This window comes from Trypanosoma brucei, chromosome 6 (assembly GCF_000210295.1).
Source record: "Trypanosoma brucei gambiense DAL972 chromosome 6, complete sequence".
Taxonomy (NCBI): domain Eukaryota; phylum Euglenozoa; class Kinetoplastea; order Trypanosomatida; family Trypanosomatidae; genus Trypanosoma; species Trypanosoma brucei.
In genome coordinates this window covers 777,233-797,294 of record NC_026739.1, presented here as the reverse complement: position 1 = coordinate 797,294, position 20,062 = coordinate 777,233, and the positions used below count along the sequence as shown (strand labels likewise).

The 20,062-nt window shown below is 41.3% G+C and overlaps 6 protein-coding genes across 6 annotated transcripts; all 6 read left to right on the top strand.

The window, feature by feature from the left end:
* Window positions 1–732: 732 nt before the first annotated feature.
* Window positions 733–1,776, top strand: TbgDal_VI3230 (RNA-binding protein, putative; the record flags this gene model as incomplete). Its single annotated transcript, XM_011775828.1, has 1 exon — window positions 733–1,776. One exon carries the CDS (start codon window positions 733–735, stop codon window positions 1,774–1,776), a length of 1,044 nt encoding a protein of 347 aa, XP_011774130.1.
* A 6,148-nt stretch (window positions 1,777–7,924) lies between these two features.
* TbgDal_VI3220 (hypothetical protein, conserved) lies at window positions 7,925–8,689 on the top strand (the record flags this gene model as incomplete). The annotated part of the gene is made up of 1 exon (XM_011775827.1): window positions 7,925–8,689. The coding sequence occupies one exon, from the start codon at window positions 7,925–7,927 to the stop codon at window positions 8,687–8,689; it is 765 nt and encodes a 254-aa protein (XP_011774129.1).
* A 681-nt stretch (window positions 8,690–9,370) lies between these two features.
* Window positions 9,371–11,065, top strand: TbgDal_VI3210 (hypothetical protein, conserved; the record flags this gene model as incomplete). Its single annotated transcript, XM_011775826.1, has 1 exon — window positions 9,371–11,065. The coding sequence occupies one exon, from the start codon at window positions 9,371–9,373 to the stop codon at window positions 11,063–11,065; it is 1,695 nt and encodes a 564-aa protein (XP_011774128.1).
* Window positions 11,066–11,377: 312 nt separating this feature from the next.
* Window positions 11,378–13,819, top strand: TbgDal_VI3200 (hypothetical protein, conserved; the record flags this gene model as incomplete). The annotated part of the gene is made up of 1 exon (XM_011775825.1): window positions 11,378–13,819. One exon carries the CDS (start codon window positions 11,378–11,380, stop codon window positions 13,817–13,819), a length of 2,442 nt encoding a protein of 813 aa, XP_011774127.1.
* A 434-nt stretch (window positions 13,820–14,253) lies between these two features.
* Window positions 14,254–15,315, top strand: TbgDal_VI3190 (hypothetical protein, conserved; the record flags this gene model as incomplete). Its single annotated transcript, XM_011775824.1, has 1 exon — window positions 14,254–15,315. The coding sequence occupies one exon, from the start codon at window positions 14,254–14,256 to the stop codon at window positions 15,313–15,315; it is 1,062 nt and encodes a 353-aa protein (XP_011774126.1).
* Window positions 15,316–15,729: 414 nt separating this feature from the next.
* TbgDal_VI3180 (protein kinase, putative) lies at window positions 15,730–18,270 on the top strand (the record flags this gene model as incomplete). Its single annotated transcript, XM_011775823.1, has 1 exon — window positions 15,730–18,270. One exon carries the CDS (start codon window positions 15,730–15,732, stop codon window positions 18,268–18,270), a length of 2,541 nt encoding a protein of 846 aa, XP_011774125.1.
* Between the last annotated feature and the right edge of the window lie 1,792 nt (window positions 18,271–20,062).

Genomic DNA, 20,062 nt, shown 5'->3' with positions numbered 1-20,062 from the left:
GGAAAGTAAAATCATAATAATAATAGAAAACTCTTCACAAGTTTAAAAGCAAAAAGAACAAAAGTAACAAAAAAAATAAAGAGGAATAAAGGAAGAAAAAGAAGGGAAAAAAAAGGAAAATAAGAGGTTAGACGGTTCGTGTTGTTTCTGCATCGATCAATCACTTTCTTGATTGATAGAAACGGGACCCAACATATCCCTTTCCTCCAAAAAAAAAAAAGAACAACTAACAGAGATACGCAAACAAGAAAGAGACGAAGGAAGGAAAAAGAAAAGGAGCAATAGCAAAGACAATTTATACACCTCTAAATATTTAAATACATAAATATTTAAATATATACGGAATAAAAACAACGAAAAGCAAAAAGGGGGAGAAGCAATCAAAAGCGGTAAAAAACGGGGTGCCCAGTTGTTGTTGTTGTTGTTTTTTTTTTTTGAAAAGGGACGAATAAAATAATAGATCCACCCCATTCGCGCAAGGGGAGAAGGGGTTGGTATAAAGATTAGAAGAAGAAAGCAATTGAAAAAAAAAAAGACGTTTACGTGAAAAAGAAAAAATAATAATAATATTAAACAAATCGGAAAAGGGTAAGAGTTAAAGGAAAAAAGAAAACATAAGGAAGGACAGACATCGTTATCCCATCAAGAACAAGCACAAGCACAAACAGGAAACACAAAACATTAAAAAAAAAACTCCACTTCAACAGCAACACTTTAGCACCAGAAGCGTTAATGTGGTACAGTAATTTGTTCGTAGCAAAGTTACCACGTCACCTTTGTGACGGTGACTTGCTTCAAATTTTTAGTAATTTCAACCCACTTGGTGCTAAGATAATGTTAGACCCCTCCACTGGCAACAGCAAAGGATTTGGTTTTGTACTTTTTGATAAGGAGGAGGAAGGGAGGACGGCTTATGAACGTCTCAACCGCAAACTCGTGCGTGTCTGCAATAGCAGCTTCAACCTCCTCATTTATCCTTCACAACACAACGGCAAAGCAGTCACGTTACCATCACGGGCAGTTTATATCCGAAATATCCCCACCACCATGGGGGAACGGGAGGTGCAAAATTTCCTTTCAAACCTCGCCCCTCTTGAGTATTGCGCAATGCGTGGAGATCATCATGGCAATCCCGTTTGGGTTGTTTACGCTGAGTTTGACACTCCTCAGAACGCCCAACGGGTGCTGGATAAATTACACGGCAACTCCAACCACTTCGGAGGCCCTCCCATCATGGTTAAATATGCCGATACCGACGAGGCGAAACGTGAGCGACGACGGCGGCGTGAAGAGGGACGACTGGCACCCGGACCTGCGCTGAAGGGCGCTTGCCTGTTCCCGCCTCCACGGCCCGGTGTTGTGAGTTTAAATCAAACTCAGGTGTCGCAATCCGCTACGGAAACTTCACCATCATGTTCCCCCGCTGCACATCATGTGACGAAAACGAAAATAGTGGCACCGATGGTGGAGGTAGAACCTCGGGCGCAACCGTTATATTTTTCAACCTCACCAGTGGCAGCAATGCCGCCACTGTTGCCAGTTGATGTGAGTTATGACGGGGCTGCTGCAACTGTGCCGTTACAAACTGCAGATTGTCCAGCTGCCAATGGTGTACTTGTGCTGGGCAATGGACAACAGGTTTTTCTCACTCCCAATGCTGTTAACTTGCACCCGACTAAATTCAATGCGCCACCTACTGCTCTTTTAGTGCCTGCGGTGGATACAACACTCGTGCCACTTCCCCCACAGCGAACACTTGTATATGGACCCTGGTAATGGTAACATTAATAATGGTATTAATACAAATAGTATTAATAACAACAATAACAGCAGCAGTTGTGTGATAATGGTCATTTCCACCAGAGGCTATTGAAACGAAGGGGAAGGCGGTGGCGGCGGCGGCGTATGGTTGCGGTGTTGTGGTGTGCGTGTGTTAAAAAGAGAATAGAAGGAGAAGAGGAAGAGGAAGAGGGGGGAAAAGAAAAAAAAAAAGACAGTCAATAATAAGAATTGTGGGGAGTGGTTAAGTTATGTGATTATTTATAGTTTTATATGTGTCAATATATATATATATATATATGTGTGTGTGTGTGTGTGTGTGTATGTGTGTGTGTGTGTGAGGGGGGTGGGGTGGGGGTTTCAGCCTCCCTGTTGTTGACTCTTTTTTCCTCCTCTCATGTGATTCCTTCTTTATTATTGTTATTAATAATGCTAGTTTTGTATTTACTTATTTTTTAAAAATTTTTTCCCTTTAATTTTTATCCCTCCCGGTACTTGGTGATGTGTGTGAAAATTATGAGGGAAATCAACCTAAGAGGATATATTCAAATAATAATTTAAACAGAAGAAACAACTGAACAAAGTAACGAAATGAGTAAAATCCCACGGAAAGTAAACAAAAACTTGAGCATATAAATTTACGAATATATGTGTAAATGTTTGTGTTGAGGGATAAAATTTTTTTTTTTTGCAAAGCAGCTTTAAAATATTTTGTTCCACATGCTGCGGTGTTTACGCATGTATGTTTTAAAAGGGGAAATGTGGAAATGTGTCTTTTTCTATTTTATGTCCGTTTTTTACCAAGGAGTATTTGGGGTTGCCTTTTATTGTTTTGTCCTTATAAAAAAAAAAAATAGGGAAGGATCGGAAAAAAAAACAAAAAATAGTAACAAATCTAAAAGAAAAGAAGAGGAAATAATTACGGTAACTTTTTCCTCTTTTTTCTTTTCTTCCCACGGGTTTGCATTGCACCATTTCGAGCGGTGAAGTTAAGCGAAGTGAAGTAAAGAAAACGCACAAGGAACAAATCGATTTTTTTTTTTATTTTAATGTGAATAAATAAATAAATCAGTCAATCAAATGTGAGAATTAATTAATTAATGAGCAAATGGAAGGGGGGAAAAAAATAAAAGTCGAGAACAAAAGTTAGTAAGGAAACAACGCACCCAATTCATTTTTAAAAAAGAGGAATTAAAAGGGGAGAGGGAGAAATTAGAAGAAATAGAGGTGAAATGCATTGAAATTAAAAAACAATAAGTTTTTTTTAAAAAATAAAGCACTGCTCAAAATGAATGCAATTATTATTGTTTTTACTATTATTAGTCTTACTGTTGCTGTTATTTCTGTTATTGTAGCAATTATGATACCTTTGTGGTGAGGGAAAGGCAATGAAAAAGAGTTTAACCAAAAAGAAAGAGACGAACTAAATAATTTTTTTTTGAAAATGAAATACAGGAAACAACGACAAACTGGGTGTCTTCGTTTCAAATACTCTGTTTTTGTCGATACATCCTTGTTTACTGTTTCAATTTCATTTTATTCTGTTGTAGAGTCAAATAAAAAAAAAAAAGAAGGATTATTTAAAAAGATAATAAATAAATCTTTTTCTTGTGTATTTGTATTATAATTTACCTCGTTTTTGCGCAGGTTTTATGTATTTCCGTCATGTGTTATGAGGAGGGGGAGAAAAGGTAGGGGTTATTCAAATGGAAACAAAGAGGTAAAAGGGAGTAAAAGCAAAGGTGTAATAATAATAATAATAATAATACATAAAGGTGACTTATATGTTATACAAAAAATAACAATGATAAATATTACAACAATATTACACTCGAAAGACCGAGAAAGCAATTAAAATATGGTTAAAACGATATGAGGTTGTACAGAAACCCCCATCAAATCGTTTTTCTCCTATTATTTACCTTCAGAGTCTTTTTTCCTTTTTTTTTTTCTTAAAATGTATTATTCATTCTTTTTTTTTTTTTGCTTCTCCATTTATTGCTTAAATGGCAATGAAGAAATGCTTCCAATTTTTAAAAATTCTTCTGTTAGTGAATTTCATTTCGCTCAAACTGGGAAATTAATTCACCGACAACTCCTGAAAGTCTCGTGTTATTGTAAAGAAAAGGAAAGAAAAAGACGGATCAAGTAAATGCTTAAATGTTTAAACAGGTGAATGAATGAATGGATGAACGGATTTAAAAGGAGATGATAAGGGAATAGAACAGAGAGGAAAAGGGGGTTACAACGTCTTCATGCAAGCGTGTGTTTGCATTTATTAATATGGTCACTGCAATATTATTCTGAAACAACTTCTTGGTGTTGTAAAAGTCGTTATTTTACATTTTTTTTCATTTCCTTATCGTTTTTAATTTTTTTTTCGAAATTATCTGTTTATTATTATTATTGTTGTTTTTGTTGCATGACTTCTCCTCCCCCTTTTTCTCCTTTCTTTCCCTTTTTTTTGAGAGCATCCTCATTGTCTTTTGTTGAGGGGGATGCTTTTTTCTACTTTTCCGTTTGCTTTGTTTTATGTCTTTTTTTTTTATTAATTTTTTTTCATTTTTGAGATATTTTTGCAGTTACGGTGTCGTGCTGCTTCCTTTCCTCTCATCATCATCATCAACTCCTTCCCTTCCTTCCCTCCCTCCCGCCTCGCCTCATTACACTTCCCTTTGGCAAATGTCTGTTGAAATCGAGAAAAGATATATATATTTATATATTTATATATATTTTTACAAAAGGAGTACATACAGAAATTGAATAAAGGGAGAAGACGAAAGAAAAAAAAGAAAGCGATTTATCTGCAATTTTGTACTCAAACAAAACGGAAACACCTTCAAGAGCGAAGGTCAACACATTTCTTGAAAATGAGTAGTTAATGACGGCAATTCAAATAATAATAATAATAATAATAATAATAATAATAATAATTGAAAAACGATGAAGGGAGGATATAAATATATTTATATATTAATTGTTCAAAAGAAATTACTTTTTATTTCATTTATTATTATTATTTTTATGAATGCTAGGGGAGGAATTCACATCCTCTTCAGCCATTGTTTTCCCCCAGCAGTTAAGCAGCACATGACCTTTTTTTTTTTTGAAAAAGGTGTGAAAACGATGGGAAAAAGGGGGAACAATGACTGGAACAGCAGCGTTGTATCAAAGAAAAATATAAAAAAAATAAGTGTGTGAAGTTAGTGAAAAGGAGAAATAAAATAAAATACAAGCAGTTACGAAATCAGAAAGACGGGGTAAATGGAAGGAATCTGTGAAGGTGGAAGGAAAGCCGTACAGAGGTCACTGAGTGTTAAATGAAGAAAGAAAAAGAAAAAATCATTATCAAATGCATGAGAGTATGTTAGCATGTGTTGCGGAATTCATGGAGTGAAAACTCAAAGGCAAAAGCACGAATAGAAATAACATAACAAAAAAAAGGAGGAAATGGTAGTTAGCACTAATAATACCTAAATTTCAGTGAAAAGAGAGAATTCACTTAAATAAAAAGGAAAATTTTATGTAATGTTTAATTCTTTGGGAAACGGTCCACATCACCTTCGAGAGCTTCCGTTAATATCGTTTTCTCCGGTTTCTGAACTTACCTTCGTTTTTATTATTATCATTATTATCTTTTTCTTTGCAATGATTCTTTTATGTTTGATTGTTGTTAGATCATGCGCGAGTGCAATCCGAGAACCGACGGCGAAATTATTTCAATTTCATAATTTTGATTCCTGTGGTGGAACACGATGTTGGTCGGGACATCCTATTTAACGCCTTTTTGTAAGCTTCGTATAATTTTTTTTCAATTTTTTTTTTGTCAGCGTCAACACTACAAATTTATTCCCTCTTTTTATATATATATATAAATTTATATATATCCTACACATATTTATTTTATTGCGCTCGCGTATTTTAATGTGTGCGTGGACACGTACCCCTCGTGCACCTTTGTCAAGAAAATTATTTCCTTTCCTCCACCCCATCCTCACCTCTTCCAACATCTCTTTACAAAGCTCCTCAAATTTATTCTCATTTCATTTCAATCTATTTTGCTTTTATTTATGAAAATGTGTATCCAACTTTCCTCTTCACCTCTAAAATATATATTTATATATTTATATATTTATGTGTGTTTGTGTGAGTATATATATATATATATGCCTTTTGTTTTGTATTTATTTATATTTATGCCGTTTTTTTTTTAAATAAAATTATTATTTTATATTATTTTGACTGGCTGTTAGGCTCACTCACCAATTTCTTTTTTTGTTTCTTGTCGTTCCCTCTTTTTTTCTTCTTTATGTTTTTTGTGTTTTTGTGTGTATGTTTGCATATGTCACGAAAAACCTCACGAGGAAGAAATACAAATGAAAGTGAAAATTAGTAAAAAAATAAAAAAGAAGAAGGGGGGAAAAAAAAAGAGGAACATCAACATATGATGAAAGTAGGAGTAAAATATTTGCGTGTCGGGCAAACTCCGCAACATTTTTTACCACTTTGCTTCCCATTACATTTTCATGCAAAGAAATATTTATTTTCATCCATTAAAATTTTTTCTTCCCTTACTAGAAAGTTGTTCAAATATACGTATATACAATACATATATATTTATCTATTTGCATTATTTTAAAAGTATTTGTTGAGTGGGGGAAGGGAACAAAAGAAAAGGGCAGTAGAAATGAAATCAACAACAGAGAGGTAAATAAATAAATATATATATTGAAGGAAACAAAGAAAGTTGTTTTTTTTCTTTTCCATCTTTCCTTTCCTTTTTTTTCTTGTTTTCACACCATTCAAAGGGGAAAAAGAAGGGGACATCTAAAAAAAAAAGATGAAGGAAAATAAAAAAAAAGTGGGTGGGGGTTGGAGGAAAGCGAAAGCGAAGAAAAATAAATTAAATAATTTGAAGAAGGAAAGGAGTTGAAGGAAAACACGGAAGACACAAAAATAAAATTCGTCACATATAGTGTTAGTGAGGTAGAGAATTTGTTTTGTAAAAATAAAAAAAACTAAGACTCGCACACGTGGTGAGATATAATCTTCACGATTTTTTTTTTTGCATATTTGTTGTCGGTTTTTTTTAACCCTCGTCAGACATATATGTATAAATATATATATATATATATATATATATTTGTGTATATAACCACAGCGAAGGGGGGAATATTTACTTTTTTTTGTTGTTACTAAAGATGTTTTTCTTTATTTACTTTTTTTCCTTTTTTCAAGTAAATATGAAAATGTGAGGAGGGAAAACAGAACCAGCAGACAAACAAGCGAAACAATATCATATGCAGAAGTTGAAAAAAAAAAAGACAAACGTACTAGATGGTAAGGGAAAAGTAAATAACGCGGCATGGACGATAAATTAATTATTTTTTTCTTAAATAAAATTATCGTACTGTCTTTATTGTTGTTGTCGTCACACCACAGTACTTTTGTTTTTTTTTTCCTTTCCATTTCTGTCGTGCGCTTGTGCTTGTTTACTTGTTTATGCAGTGCATTCCGTTTGATCAACATTGATCACTGTGATCCGCTCCAGTGTTCGGGATATCATGAAAATTATAATGTTTGGTGCTACAAATTGAGTTTTTTAAGTTGTAGAAGTAAATGAACAATATTTTCACTTTTTATTATCACTCTCTTTTATCTTCTCACCACGTCACATATAGGAAAGTAAAAATAACGTTATAGACAAATACATGGCACATTAATTAATTAGCTTTTACTGCGGCGTAGCACTGCATCTGCTCATTTGAACTGCTGGGCGAACTGGCGGAGAGGCAAAACGAAGTGGTGGATAAACCATAAAAGGAATAAGTGAAACAGCCTGTTAATGTACAAATATCAATATGAAATTCGTGTCGTACTTTCGTTAGAATTATGGTTGTCTCCCCTCCCCTCGACACACACACACACACACACACACATCAATACTCGTAAATTCATTCCTCTTGTGTTTTCCTTCCATTTCCATTCACTATTTCCCGTCGACGATCTTCTTATTACTATTATTACTGTTGATATTGATGTCGCTTTGTGGGTTGTAGGAAAGAGCCGTAAAAGAAGTTAGGAGAAAAAAATAACCTGAACCGTGTTGTTTCTGCAAAAGCGTTCACAACACATAAGGAGACCTATGTTTCTCAACAATAACATGGTTGACGATGCGCGAACTGTGCAACTGTTGGAAGAAATTGATGTGCAACTGGAGCGATGGGGGAAAAAGTATGGTCTGGATCCCAATAATGAGAAACAGAAAAGGACACCAACCGCAGGCGGAGGAGATATCAAACCGTCCGCTTCTTCCCAACGCAGTCATGGCGTCCCTAACGTGAAGTTTGTGAATGACAGAACGAACTCAAAAGTAGGAATCGTTGAAACTGCGGCTGTTGCAACACCTCAGGGGTTTGATCCCTCCGCTTTGCTCGACCGCATTGACATGCTGGAAAAGAAGTTGAAGGTGGCGGAAGAGGAACGTATGATTCTCTCAGAGCGACTGTTTGCTGCAGAGCGTATTGTGGTGGAAGTTGTTAATGCGCAAAAGGGTCTGCAAGATGAATGGGCTGCGCTTAGCACACAAAGTTTTTCCATATCGCATCTGGATGACGACCGGAGGACAATTGTAGACTCCGGTAAAACGAGTAAAAGGGATTGTGCTTTCACTTCATACACCACACAGAGCCGACAAAGCACACAAAGTGGTAACAGCAGTGTTGCCGGTCTGTCCGCCTTTGTATCGCCTGCAAAGGAGGATACGTCACGTTCATGTTTGCAGTCACCTGTAAGGAACGCGGGGTCAAGTGGCTCTGTTTTGGGAGGGGAAGAGGAAGAAGATGTGGTTGGCGCAACGGAGCGACGCCTTTTTGCACTGGATGACTTGGCGCAGAGGCTCGCTGTTTAGCTTTTTTTATTTTTTTATTTTTTAATTTTTTTCAGTTTTGAACTCCTGAGTAATGTGTTAGTTTGTGTTTTGATGTGTATTCAATCTTGAACGAGTATCAGCACCACTTACAATTTTTATGGTGGTACTCTCAAAAGCGTTTCAAGGTATCATAGATGTCGGAGGTTTAGAAACGTGGTAAGAAGGAAGTAGGATGATATTGACACTATAGAAACAATTAGATAACGTCAATAGACATATATATATATATATTATATACGTGTATTCTTACATTCGTGTTTATATATACGTATGTATGCATATATATATTTATACATTTATTTTTCTATTCCATGAAACAAGGACAAAAAGCGAGGGACTACTTACGAAATAGAGTGTAATTTGTTTCCTTTTTATTATTGATTGTGTTGTAGCAGTGTACTTGTACGCTCCTTTTTTTACTTTTTTTTGTTGTTGCCCCTCCTCTTAAATGGTTGTAGAAACTGAATCAGCATAACATGGGGAATCAGTGGATAGATACCAGGGCAGATAACTTCTATGGGTCATGCTGCTTCCAAAGTTTGCTTTGCTGCTGTTTTATTTTTCACTCCATTTTTTTACCCTGTTGGTTTTCCTTAATATTTAAAAGGAAAAGAAAATAAAAAGGAGAGGGGGGTGGTGTAAGAGGGGTTCAGTTAGTTGATGGTACTACATGTGATTCTTCTTGGTACATACTCACATTCCCCGCCCACACGTAATGATTTGCTTTATTCACTGCGTAAGCACTCACAGCGCAGTTATCATGCCACCAGTTCCTATTTGTGGACGGAGGACAATCTCTTTAGCAATCTTACACCTCTTCCTCTTCCGGAAACTTTGTTCTCTTCCGGTACTCACAGGTGTGGTTATTACGCATTCGAGGCTTATTTATCTTTAGGGGGGAACGATGAAGATACGCGAGTGACCGCCATGATGCTTTTGGACCTGACCGAAGCCATTCAGGGATTAACTGCAGCAGTAACGGAAAGTGAAGGCACGGTAAAGGGGGAGGAGGAGGAGGAGGAAGAAACGGATGTGTTGCTGCTCGAACTTGCAGATATCATCGAACACTCTGAAGGAACACGTGGTGAATACCTCAGTCGCTGGGGTGCAGAGGAATATGATTATCATCAGAGAATGGTTGGTCGTGTTATTATGATGGGTGGTTCCGTTTTTGTTGTCCCCCTGCGACCTAATGGTCAGTTGAGACCCCGTCAGAAGTCCCTAAAGCAGCAGTCCCTCCGTGATAAATGCTATGAAAGGTTGGAACCTCTTCTTACATTACTTGAAGTAGACGATTCAGTACGGAAGCGTTTCCTTGAGGAGGAAATGACGGAAGCGTTGCAAGTGTGGGCGCACCGAGTGGCCTCCACTATGCGTGAAGGGTCGTGGCACCTTGCTGTGGTTGCGGTTCCAGCACCCGTTGCCGAATTGGTGGATAAAAACCCAACACTTGCACGTGCTGCGCTGCTTCATCATACCGCTCGTCAGCCACTACATTGGTTGCGGAATGGTGCACTTGCCCCAACACAGTACTCCGGTGCAGAGAGTATTGTGCGCGGTGTAGTTGAAGAATACCGCATGCTGACACAAAGTGGTTGCTATGTGCGTGTTCCTTTGCGCATTCCCCGTTACATTTTCGCCCACCTACACTGTTCAGCAGCTCCACCATCGCTCATTTCGACGCCGCTTTGCGCTACGACATATTTTCCTCAGCAGCGTTCCGCAAGTGGTGGAGACGAAAGTTGCGTCGCAGTTGAAGCAACAGAAGAGGAACTTCTTCATGGACTCCAGCTCACAATTGCACTACAGCGCTTGCGGAGGGAGGTAGCGGGGCCACATGCAGCTGTGATTGAAAGTTTTCTCAAAGATGTGAAGAAAGGAGGTGGAGGAAACCTTCAAGAAAGCAATGAGAGTGGTGAAGATATTTTCTCTCAGCGCTATCTCTGCAACTTACGACGTAAAGTAATGAATGTACCGACACTTCGCAGTCACAGCACCAGTTGGCTCTACGCTTATGCTCAGGAGGCAGAACGTCTGCAGACTCTTACAGGGGACGATGTGAACCGATTAGATGATTACTTATTCAACGATGGTGCAAGCGCTTGCAGCGGCAGTGACAATACCACTGAGTCTAACGAAGAGGAGACGGGCCGCAGCCACGCGGTGTACCCCTCTGAGAGGGATGAAACTGATGTACTGCTGCAATTGAAGGAAATGGAACACATCATGGAGTTGAGTACTCGCGAAGCCGTGCTTGGTGGTTCTGGAGGTGAAAGGTCTGAGTTGAAGAAAGTTGCGAGCAATGCACTTTTCCTTAACACAGTACACATGCTTTCTCAGGATTCGTCATTGTGACGCTGAAGGAGGGGGGTGGGAAGGCATTGCGAGATGGTTGACGGATTTGGTGTTAATATTATAAGGAGTAAAGTGTTGTGGATGTCACCCACTCAAAGTCACTCCACTGTGCCCTCTGCTTACGCTTGTAGGAGTATTTATAGAGTCTTGTATTGACACAAGAGTAAAAGAAAGGAAATGGGAATCAACATGTGTTCACATTTTTAAAAATTTTTCACCTTTTTTTTCTTGTTCAACCTTTACTTCGTGGAGACTATCGCGGTATCATATTACCAAGAGTAAAAGATCTGGGGAGATAAAGATTTCCCATCCATGTATAAGGAAACGGGAGCTACACCTCGCGCTATCCAGATAAATGGGGGAATTGTGAACTGCATGGCTCTATCGTCACAACGATTACTGTGGTGTAGTCAAAGCAACGGCAGTGGGCCGGCAGTCATGTACGCATGGGAATGTGGAGAAGAGGAGCCCAACATGCATCCGCTAGTGGAAATGGGATTTGTGCCCATCCTTCTTTCCGTATTCCAAGAGAAAGTTGCGGTTATTGGAGAATCGTCAGCAGCTCTCTTCACGTGGAGCTCTGCGTTGTCTTTCGGACACGGAAACGATGATTACGGAGATGATGATGACGATGACGCGGATGAAGTGCTTCTCTTAAATGAAGAGTTCCTTTGTAATGGTGTTCCACCTGGTGCCACCCATGTTGTGTGGTCTACCGACGGCACTACCATAGCTGTGTGTTCTCCTTGTGGAATTACTTTGGTAGATTGCCGATTACGGTACAATCTTGCGGATGGTGTGGCACCTACCCTGTTGCTTCTGGACTGCAGTTGTTGGTACGGTGAAGCCGGTGCAGCATTCGCTGCCTTTGGCGGCAGCAGTTTGTTTGCCATTTCAAGGGGAAATCATCTAGTAAGTCTCCACTGTAATGAAGAGTGGTGGAGTGTGGAACCTTATCTCCAAAGGGATGGTCATATTATAACTCGAGCTCAACAGGTAACATGTTTTGCGGTTGGAGGTAGTGAGGAAGGACATCTTGTTGTTGGTTTATCAGACGGCACAATAAAGTTGGTTCAGCAGGACAATTTGCAGGTTTTTTTCGTCCTTGATGTAACGAAGCAGATATATCGGGATGTCGATATACCAGAGCATGTATCCCTTTATGGAGGGGTCCGTGTGATGGAAGTGGTCGTTGGTCGGTCGATAATGGTAGTAATGCGCACAGATGCGGTTGTTTACTACAACAAAAATTCGATGGAATTATTAGACAGTAATACGTTATTTTTCGGTGAGAAAACTCCACAGATTTCTGCGGCGTCAAGAGATGGCTCATGGTGTGCCTTAGTATCGGGCACGCAAGAGTTGTTGTACTTGTCTGCCGTGGATGGTATTTTGGGAGATGGATGTGATGATTCTTTTGATCCTTCCAGCGACATCATGCACGCACGATTTCCATTACCCCCGCATCTACTGGAACCCCTGCAATTACCTCCCCAACATAATCAGCAGAAGGTCCCTTCCACCCGGAACACCGGAAAATCGAGCGTTGCAAGAGATAAAAAGATGCCTACGGATAAACCGGTGACGTTTGGACGCCCTATCAAAAGTAGCGGTTACACCGCCAGTGTCCCGTGGAGTGTGCAACAGCGGCAGAAGAAGTTGCGTGAAAGGGCTACAAGGGCACCCAAGCATCCGTCCACAGCCGTTGCCGTTCCACGATACAAATTTTTGCCACTGTCCAACCGACCTCTTCAGCCGATGACAGCCGCTAATAGATTTCTTCTTTCTTCTCCCATTCACCGTGCTGTCATAACATCGGCTAAATTTACCGCCAGTGGCTCTGCACTGGTAACTGCATCTGGTGACGCATCGGCTTTTATGCTGAAGATGCCAGTGGCAAAGAATGAGGGTGACGGAACGGCATTACGGGTACATACTGCACCCCTGAGCTCTATAGATGCTAATATGTCTCTTAACGCACCTGTTGTGGTCACAGGCTCATGCGATGGTGTAGTGGCCGTGTGGCGGCCTACAAAGCGCGCTTCGCCTTATATCGTACAGAAGGTGGGGAGGGACGTGCGAGCAGTTAAATTTGTTTACACGGACAAGTTTATATGCTATGCCACTGCAAACAGCGTAAATTTCTGTCGTTATTGTTTGGATGATGGTGGAGGGGATTTGGATAGGAAGCGGAATGAATCAAAGATGAAGCCCGCACTCGAGTTTACAGTACCGTCGGCGCAGCACGTGGTCGGGGTCGACGCTATCAATCACTTCGCCTCCAATGTTGTGGTGTGGGCAGCGTCAAACAAGTCATTCGGCGTGTATGACTTACATGTTGGGCAAAACATTAACATGATAGAGGAAGCACACACGCGACCCATACACAGCGTGGCGTTGCTGACAGCTGGCCGTTACGCCTCTATCGGAAGCAATCACCTCCACATGTGTCTTACAGCGGGAATGGATAGTACAGTGCGTTTGTGGGATATTAGGCAAAAGCGCTCTGTTCGTCAGCTCGCTCAGCACCGCAGCAATGCGACAGCCGTCGGGGTTGCGTTTTCGCCAACCGGTGCCCTCGTAGCCGTTGGAAGCGAAACTCGTAATGTCTTTATTTATGATGTAGGTTCTGGTGCGGTTTTGGACAAACTGCCAGTCACCGATACGGCGACAGCCATCTGTTGGCACCCCATAGAAAATGTGCTCGCCATTGGAACATCAAATGGTGGAGTCCAGTTGATGGGGCAACGGTAAACTTATGTCTAAAAAAAAATGTACGGGTCATATTTCCAGTTTCTTATTTTTCCAATATATTTATTTTAAATGTCTAACCTCTTCAGTGGGTTGATCGGTTCCTTTGTAGATGAAAACACTGTAATAACCATTGCTCCACTGAATGTTCGTTGTCATGAAACGCGGTCGTTTCTTTGTTATTTTGTTTCTGCTCGTGTGTTTTGAGAAAAGTTTAAATCTCTGTGGAGACGCACCCCATCGTTAATCAATCATTCTTTATGACGAGGGAACTTAGTTTAATCACCCCTGTAGTTGTGTGTATCTGCGGCACCTTTTTTCTCTTTTTCCTCCCACGTATTTGTGTGTAGCATGGAAAGGGTTTTAATTGTTTTAGACATAAGGTTGTAAAGTGGCATATATGCGTGGAGTCAAAAAAAAAAGGAGAGGGGAAAGTTATGAGTAAGAGTGCAATTTACGGGTTTGAAACTATCTTCCTCGCTTTTAACGCATCGGCAGATTGTGCTGGAGACCCGTATCCTCCTTCCAGAGTGGAAGTTACGGTAGATGACTCATTTGGTCGGCTGGAAGGCCTCGCAGAGGAGCATAGCATCATTGAGGAGACGTGGAGGAAGTTGATGAAGGGGTTGGAAAGGAAAATACTGTACAACGGATTGAAATTCCGGCTTCATAACGTTGTCCAGTATGATAATGGTAAGTGCCATTTGCAACTTGGAATAACAGATTATAAATCCAGTATGGGAGTAGCTACGAATGTTGACTATTTTTTACGTTCTACCAGTGACGGCGGCATAGATAGGCGGAAATGCCTCGCTCGTGCACTCGGAATTGAGTGTTTTACAACGACATCCGACGAAAAGGCTGTGATGTTTTGTCGCTCGTCGCTAGTGAGTGAATATCCCGGCTATTATTGCTTCCCTGGTGGCCACCCAGAGCCACAAGACATCCTTTGCCAACTACCGTTAAGTGGGCCTGCTGCGGGGAACCATAATAATATTGACCATAATCACAATAGTGTGCAAAATAGTGATTTGTTAAATGATAGGCTTAGACGGGAGGAGGCGGTGTCGCAACTAAGTGGCGTGAACCCTGAAGTGATTGTTCAGCATTTATTTGACAGTGCGGTGATGGAGGTAGCTGATGAGCTTGGTGTTGAACGCACCGCATGCCGTAACAGAGGTCTACTCAGTATTGTGGAGAACATGAAGAATATGAAACCTGATGCTTGTTTTTGGGTGGAGGTGAACCAAACCGCTGCCGAAGTGCAGGCGCGCTTCGACAGTCGTGTTGGTTTTGATGCATTTGAGTCGGTTCCGCATTCTCTGGTAGTTGTGCACTTGGATGATATCGTTGATTGTGAGGGAGCTGAACTGTTCATCAAAGACTGTTTGGGCGGTAAAGTAACACCCCCATCCGTTGCATGTTGGTTGCACGGTATGACGTGCTATCGATCATTACGTGGAACCCTGGGTAAAGCACAGACGCATAGCTTTGCGTAGCTTCTTTACTAAACACATTTTCTTGCTATCTAAGAAATCGTAGGGTATTTGTTTGCTTTCATGAGTTTGTTGTTGGAATGGTTATCGACTGTGGGAGTTGCAAACATGTTATTCGCCCTTTTGCACCGGTCCAATCAAGCAAAAAATGGAGAGGAGGAAACATATACATATATATTTTATCGTTTCTCTATCTCAACCAAATTATCGTCTACTTCCGCACTTTTTGACAACGAAACTCTGCGCTCTTCCTCATCCTTACGATGTGTGCTGAACCTGTATTCATTATTGCCTGTGATATCTTGGGAGCCACGCAACGGTTTTTTTCTTTTGTTTCCTAGCGTTGTACCTTGGAGGGGAATAATTACTGTTAGTGCCCTTTTAGCGCACAAAGGCGTATAATCACCCGAGTATTCAATGGAGGATTACACTATTTACCGTCCAATTGGTAGTGGCGCACAGGGCTCTGTGCTTAGTGTTATTCACGTCCGAACTGGGCGGAAATTCGCTATGAAAGTAATTCGATGCCACGACATTTCGTCTGTTAACGCAGCGCTAAAGGAAATCAAGGTACTGCTACAACTACGCTACCCACACATCGTGTCGTACAAGGATTTTTTTCTTGTGTCTGACGCAAATGAAGTTCGCCGCTTGCTGTTCGAATTCCCTACCAAAAAGACGACTATTTCAACCGGCTCACAGGGATGTAGTGAGGACATGCCTGTCGATGCAGTTGGGGTAGTTACGAATAACAGCTGCGGAGGCGGCAAGGATGCGGTGGAAATTGGTCCAAATGAGATATGCGTTTGTCTCGTTATGGAATTATGCACTTACGGGGATTTGGGAATGGTTATAAGTAAATCGAAGAGAAGCTTTGTCGCAACTGGATTTCACCCCATTTCGGAAAGACGTGTGGTTTTGTGGATGAAGCAGTGCGTTCTGGCACTTAAATTCATTCACGGGAAAGGGTTTCTGCATAGAGATTTGAAACCCACAAATATTTTCCTAGACGAGGGTAGAAATATGAAGATTGGTGACTTTGGCTTGGCCGTGGCGGTTGGGATGTCGCAAGAGAAAGTTGTAGGTACACCGCTCTACATCGCTCCGGAACATATGCTCCAGGAGGAGTACGATGGAAAGGTAGACGTTTGGGGATTAGGTGTGGTGATGTTAGAGCTTACAACCTTGCAGGAGCAGCCCATAAACAGTCGTGTGATTGAAAATCCTTCAATTGTGGAAAAGGTTGTGAAACAAGTAACGGACATGGGTTTCTCCGGACATCTGGGAGAACTTCTGCGTGATATGTTATATCGATTGCCTGATGATCGGCCCTCTCTCGAAGACATTTCGTGTCGTTTGGACGCCATCTTAAGTGCGGTGATGCAATCCAATGGTATCACGACACCGAGCGCCCCTAGATGTACAACACCATCGAGGCTCGCAGCGTTGTTGAGCAATGAATGTGACACAGAGCACATGGCAAGTCCCACAAACTTTAACGGCGTGCAGTCGTGCAAAAAAGATTCTGAAAAGGCAAGTCGAAGCCGGCGGAGCTGCAGCAGCCTCGAGCGTACACCTTACAGTGTCACGTGTAGTGGTCGAAGTACTCGTACTCACTGGCTCAGAGATGAGAGCGGCTCGGCGATGCGACTGGTGAAGTGGCGGGCATCGAGCGCAAGCAGCACTTCATCACGTTTTCTGACTCCGAGACGCATATCTTGTGGTGATAGGAGCGGTCTCAGCCCAAGTCCTCACATTGTAACACCTTTGTTTGACTTTTTCGCTCGCGGTGCGGGCCGGAACATAAAAGATACAACAATTCGTGTCCCCAGGGACTACCCAACGCTACAAACCGCGCTGCAGGCTGTTAAAGGACTATCTCATGTACGTAATATTGTGGTCAAAGAAGCAGCTGTGTTCACGGATCCACTTGTGTTGGGAGCTGATTTACCAGACAGCTTGAGCATTATCGGTGAAGATCCCCTACCCATTGTTGAAGTAAGTGATGGGCCCTTCGCTATACACTGCATAGCTGGTAGGGGCACTATAGAAAATTTCGTCATTCGTCACATCGCTCGACAGACAAAGAAGGAATACGCAGTGGAGCCTGCTGAGGCAAATGATAAAGCGGATTCCCATTTTGGAGCCATATCTCTCGTTGGGGGTGAGTGGAAAATATCCCGCTGCCGGATTTCAAGCTCAAATGGGTGTGGCATCACAGTAAACAGTGACGTAGATGCCATTGTTTCCCACTGCCATATATGTGATACCAAAACCGCAGGTGTTGTTGTTCTCCAAGGGGCCCATGGTCTCTTTGAAAAGAATACGGTGAAGAACTGCAAACTGGCCGGATTCTTGCTTAAAAAGGATAGCACTGCATGTGTCAAAAGAAACGATGTGGTGGATGGCGGAGTTACGGGAATTTTTTTACATAACGCACATGGTACGGTAGAAGAGAACCACATAGCAAACAATGGCAGTTTCGGTGTGGTGGCGAAGGGTCCCTGTGCAAATGCTGTCCTCAAACGGAATCACATCACAGCCAACCAAAAGGCAGGGATCTTTTGTTGTGCCGAAGCTGCCCCTATTATTGTCGAAAATGAAATTCGGAGGAACAACCGAGCCGGGATTCTCATTAAAGAGCGGGCCTCGCCAAATGTGTCAAGAAATATTATTCGGCAAGGAAGAGAAGCAGGTATTTATGTGTTTCAGGAAGGTGCCGGTGTCATTGAAGAGAATGAAGTGCTGAATAATTACAGTGCGGGTATTATTGTTACCTCTAACAGTCGCCCACATGTGATGCGAAATAAAATTCATGGGAATCGCTACGAGGGCGTTTGGGTGTGCAAAGGCGGTGGTGGCACTTACCTGCAAAATGACTTGCGTGGAAACAAAAAAGGTGCGAAGGACATCGAGGAGAGTTGCTCCGTTCACTGGATTGAAAACCGTGAGGTATAAACACAGGAATAGGTGCAGCTGCCACGTGCATGCGCGCTAATGAATCAGTTGAACGAAAGAAATTCACAAGGGTGGAGAACTGCTTCACGACACATCAAAGTAAAAATATAATGATACTTTTCGATTCGCAACCCTAGGAATCAAAGTCTTTCTACTATACATTTCCCCTAATCCCCAGAATCTTGTATATTATTATTATTATTTGATAGATATCTGAATGTGAGAAAAGTTTCGACGGGAGGAAGTGGGAACCGGACACATTTCCCGACTCTGCAGTCGCAAGGTCCTGTCGTGCATCTTTCCTTTTCTCCCCCTCTCCTCTTCAAAAGGGCGTGGACGAGATGGGGAGGGAAGAAACATTTGAATTTGTTGCAGCTGTTTCATGCGCAACGAGGTGGTATCGTTTGGTAGATACACACTCTCCATCCCTCTGAAAGGTTGATGGATCCCATACACTTTCCACGCCTTTTCTCTTTATTTTCTCGCGGTTGGGTGTTCGATAAACCGCAGAAATTTTTGAAGAGATAAGAGGTGTTGGACACTAAATCTTTTCGGTTTTCACAAATGACCGAATTACAAACACTCCTCCACCCCCCTCTCCTCCCCTCCCTGTACATACGTATGTGCGTATGCATGAATACATTTATCTTCTTTTCCAGCCCACCCCAAATGAATGCCACACAAACCTTGTTGTTATTATGTTTTTCTGTTTTTACCGTGGTTGAAGGAAATGCCATGCGTACGCAGCGACGCGGAGGGTACCGATTTGTGACGAACTTAGGTGGGGAGCAACTTCGGTACTCAACTGATTTGTTATATTTATTAGCTTGTTCTGTATAACTCGCATACGCTTGTTATTTCTCTAAATGATATTTGCTGTAGCGCACTTCATGGTGTCCTTTTTGACTAGCCTTTAGCGGAATTAAGGCTGCGGCAGCCATGTTAACTAGCAATCCGTGCTTGTGCGCGTGTTTGTTTTGATTTGGGGCTAAGTGGTGTATGTTTTCTGTAATTGAAAGCGATACATCGGATATGTGTTGGTCTTTTTTTTTTTGTTAATTACATTTGTTTATAATTTATTTCTGCTACACATTGCCTGCCTTACTTTCTTCCCCCTTGATCCACACAATCATACTCCTTTTCCCTTTTTAAATATCTTTTAGCCCTGCACTGCCGTGGAAAATTTACTCCGGAACGCTCCCTCATGCTCACCTCCATCCGCGCACCCGTTTAAGAAACCGATCTGGATGTAGGCAAAATGAAGAACGCGCTCTTGCTCGCGTAGACAAAAAAAAAAAAAGGACTGCTGCGTTTCCCCTGCAAAGAGAAAGAAAGTGAGAGGTTGTGTGAGTTGTTTGTGTGAATCATACTCCTGCCGTATTACATGACTTCAGAATTGTTCCGTTCTCAAATCCATACGTATGTATATATATATATATATATATATATATATATATATATATATATATATTCTTATTCGTGTTTCTCGGGGGCTTGTTCTTTGATTTTATTTTATTTTTGATAGTGTTTGTCGCTCTCATCCTGTACTGTGCCTTCCTTTTATTTGCTTTAGGAGACTGATGCGGCGAATTTTTAGCAAATCAACACCTGGTTACTATGCGCGTGGTGTATTTCAAACTACGCCTTCGTTTCGTTGGTGCTGTTTTGAGTTGATTCGCGAAAGTGGAAGGATGCGGAATCGGTTGTGTTGTCACCTGCCGCTGAAAGCTGCCCGCTGGCATTCAAGTGATGCGTTCACGAATGATGGGACTCCGCCGCCGCTGCCGCCCTC